The 3603-nt window shown below is 32.1% G+C and overlaps 1 protein-coding gene across 1 annotated transcript; it reads left to right on the top strand.

Moving 5' to 3' along the window:
• Nucleotides 1–1619: 1619 nt before the first annotated feature.
• Nucleotides 1620–3514, top strand: NAEGRDRAFT_59249 (uncharacterized protein). Its single transcript, XM_002672377.1, has one exon. It carries the CDS (start codon nt 1730–1732, stop codon nt 3506–3508), a length of 1779 nt encoding a protein of 592 aa, XP_002672423.1. The 5' UTR covers nt 1620–1729; the 3' UTR covers nt 3509–3514.
• Nucleotides 3515–3603: the final 89 nt, after the last annotated feature.

Below are 3603 nucleotides of genomic sequence, written 5' to 3'. Positions count from 1 at the left end.
CGTAAAAATTTCAAAACATTAAATGAGTTCAGAACCAAACCTACACCTCTGGTTAGAATTACTAGTTAGAAATATAAATTGAGAGAATATTACTAGGAATCTATCTTCTTCTAATGAATATTTCTTATCCCTTATNTATTGAATATAATAGTAAAGTATCACAAATATTAAAAGTAAAATATCCAATAGTGAAAATTACAGTAAAAGATAATAATCTGGTAGAGAATGGATAAATGACATGCTATTCGTGATGTTTCAGTGAGAGACAATGTCTACATCATGAGAAAAACAATAAAAACATGAAAATATCACCATTATTTTCACAAATTATGCTACAAGACTCTAAATTATAAATTTAATAACATAATAAGCATTATGAATTGTTGTTTGATTTGTAATTGAGCTATGAATCCACTCTGGTAGCATCAAATATCGGAACTTGGTAAATTGACAACATGACGAAAATCTGATATTAAATATGATGTTTATTATCTATTTAAATAGTACTAAAAGATATGATTCAAGTTGGTGAAGTACATGTTGAGTTATGGTCCATACTTTTTCAAAATTGCCAGTTTTCCAACTTGTCCAGTAGATCCAGCAGTGATGAATTTAGTGAAAATTTTGGACATTTCACCAAAATTACATTACTAAAAATTAATTTCCATAAATACTATTATTATATTGATGGAAAACAATAATGATGGTTGGTGAATGATCCGATGATGGAACACCAAATTGTGATTTTCCATCATGAAAAATAAATTCCAATTTCATGATGATAATCCACCAATAAAAATTACAAAAGATCATGTTGAGATAATGATGTGAAAGTTTGGTGGTTTCATGATGTAAAACCACTCCGAAAATCCTCATGTCCACAGTACCATTTGTTGAATATTTTTTGAACGAGAAAATATTTAAAATCTGAGACATTAATAAACATGACAATAAACACTCTTGTTGAACCATTAAGAACCAATTACAAAGAATCATGAGGAAATGAAAATCACATTGTAACGAATCACTGTAGATCAATCAACTTGGAAAAGCCTCATTCAAACAAATTGTTGAAAAGCTCATCAACATCCCGATATTCCAACCAAGTTCTCTTCAAGTTTCTAAAATTTCCAACATCAGCTTCCTCATAAAAACCCTATCATTATCTAACCATTGTAAAACTGTAATACATTACCATCAATACTATCAACCCAGTTGATACAATTATCTTTTTATTATTGGATAGTAAATTCCATAATACAGCAGAGAGATTACTTCTCACTGGTTGGGTTGCTTGGTTCCTCTTTGGGCTGTTTTGTTCCAACCTTGTACAATTTTCCTGGCCGGCAAAGGCTGGAGCGAAAATCCAATTTGTTAGAGGTTGGTGTCTCTCTTGGTTCACTTGTCTCCACATCAAAATAAAAAACAACCACTTTAATTATTCATCGCCCAGGTTCATTCCTCACACAGCTCCTGTTTATTATCGTACTGAGTATCATCATTATCCAACAGTATTTATTTGATGGGCAGTAGTTGGTCGTTTTTAAAACAAAGTTATCAGACGAACAACGGTTATTACTTTTATTTCAAAAAAAAACAACAATTTCCCGCTCATTCCAAAATCTACTGACGAAGAACACAACTCTGGTAACACACATTCAACCTTCTACAAAGTAGTCGTCCACAGCAGCACATAGATTGTTACCCATAAAACCACAACAACAATAACATGAGTACTAGTTTTATTCAAAGTGGGAAGACTGATGAAGGCTTCCGGGAAGGAACTATGAAGCCTCTTAACAATCCGAATAATTATTATGATAATGGTTATGACTTTTATAATTATGCAAGTAGTACAAGTGATGATGATGGTGCTATCAATAGTAATGATGAAGATTATGATGATGAAGTCGATGTCTACTCGGGTAGTATTTCACCTGATGTATTTTCCATCAATTCTCAACAGGCTCACTCCTTCAATAATAATAGCTCTTCTAAACTTTCAAACAGCAGTATTAGTAGTAATAAGAGAAGCAATCCTCTTCAACAACTTGTACACAACCTAGATAACAAATCACGCTCTCTGAATGAAACTGACTTTATTAGTAGTTTTATGCAAGATGCTACCTCTCCTAGAACTCCTCTCTCCTTGGCACTGCCTCCAAATATAACAACAGAACAAGCCAAGGTATTGATTGGTAATGGAGGAACTAATCGACACAAGTCTTCTAAGAGAAGGAAACGAGTAAAATCAAAGAGAGGAAATGAAGATAGCTTTAGTAGTACTTCCATTCAATTAACAACAACTGTAGGAACAACTAGTGTAAATACTCCCTCCGCATCAGCATCATCAGTGAGTGTATTATCATCAGTAGCAGCAGCTGATAATCTCCAAAACGATATTGAACAAATCTCATATAGCATTTCACAAATGGAAGAAGCCTTTGAAGCCATAGTTCAAGTTGCTCCTCTCTTTGGACAAATGAGAGAAACTAAGAGGGAATTGTTCTTATCTGCATATGGAGTTTACTTATTCTTGTACGATAGATTATTGGATCCAACCCTAGATATTGACCATGGTGATAGTGCTACTGATAGGGTTGTTCAATTAGAGAGATTGAGTCTGGTGAAAATCACAAAACTCATGATGAAGTTGGTATTTAAGAATTTTATCAACCTTATTAATAAGGACGATGCTTCCTTTCAGTATGATATTGAATTGTTGAAAAATTTTAAACTCCCAAAGTTATCAAAGACTGAAGAGGATGAATCTAGTTTTGCTAAAATTATCAATATTGAAATGTCAAATAATACCGATGTAAATAGTGTACGAGAGAAAATTTTGCATACAATACTCGAAACAGGATTTGTTTCCTGTCTAAGATTAGGTGTTGATATTGCAGGAACTGATTACTTTATATTTGCTTTCTATTTTGTAGAGCACATGTTTTATTCTAAAGATGGTTTCAATCATTTGGATGCTTTCTCTGAAGAATTACTAGATTGTGCCAGGATATTTGAGAATATTACCTCAATTTCTTCTAATAAGGAACCTGTATCAATAATTAGTAAGGATACACAAGAGACATCTAGTGATATGCATGCTAAAAACTTTTTTGGAAATTCAGAGGACAGTTACATTATGATATTTAAGGATTGGGAGACTAGTATCAATCTTTCCTTAAACTCTTGTATGACTCTTATTCAGTCCTTGTTGTTGTACAGCTTGGACTCTGATAGAAGTCACGAATCATTCCTACTTGCACTTCATGCCCTTGATATGGATAAGAATAATATTTATGCTTTATTGTTTATTCACTTTTACACAAGTAATGATGGTCTAATTGAGGAAGAAGATATTCTTCGTTCTAACAATTGTGGTAATTTTATGAATAATAGTGCTATTGCTAAAAACATTGAAAGAATATTCAAAGAAAATGGTCAAAAGTTGTGTGAACATTCTAACTTGTTTAAATTACTTGAAAAATTGTCAATAATAAAAATTTAAATGTTTAGGATATTTTGTGCTGAACAATTGAATTTCATTGGTTTAAAAAATGACTTTAAGATTACAAAAGGAATATGCCATGTGTTTGTCTGAAG

The sequence above is a fragment of the Naegleria gruberi genome (assembly GCF_000004985.1).
Source record: "Naegleria gruberi genomic scaffold NAEGRscaffold_54, whole genome shotgun sequence".
NCBI classification, from domain to species: Eukaryota; Heterolobosea; class Eutetramitea; order Acrasida; family Naegleriidae; genus Naegleria; species Naegleria gruberi.
This window is presented reverse-complemented; position numbering and strand designations above follow the sequence as displayed.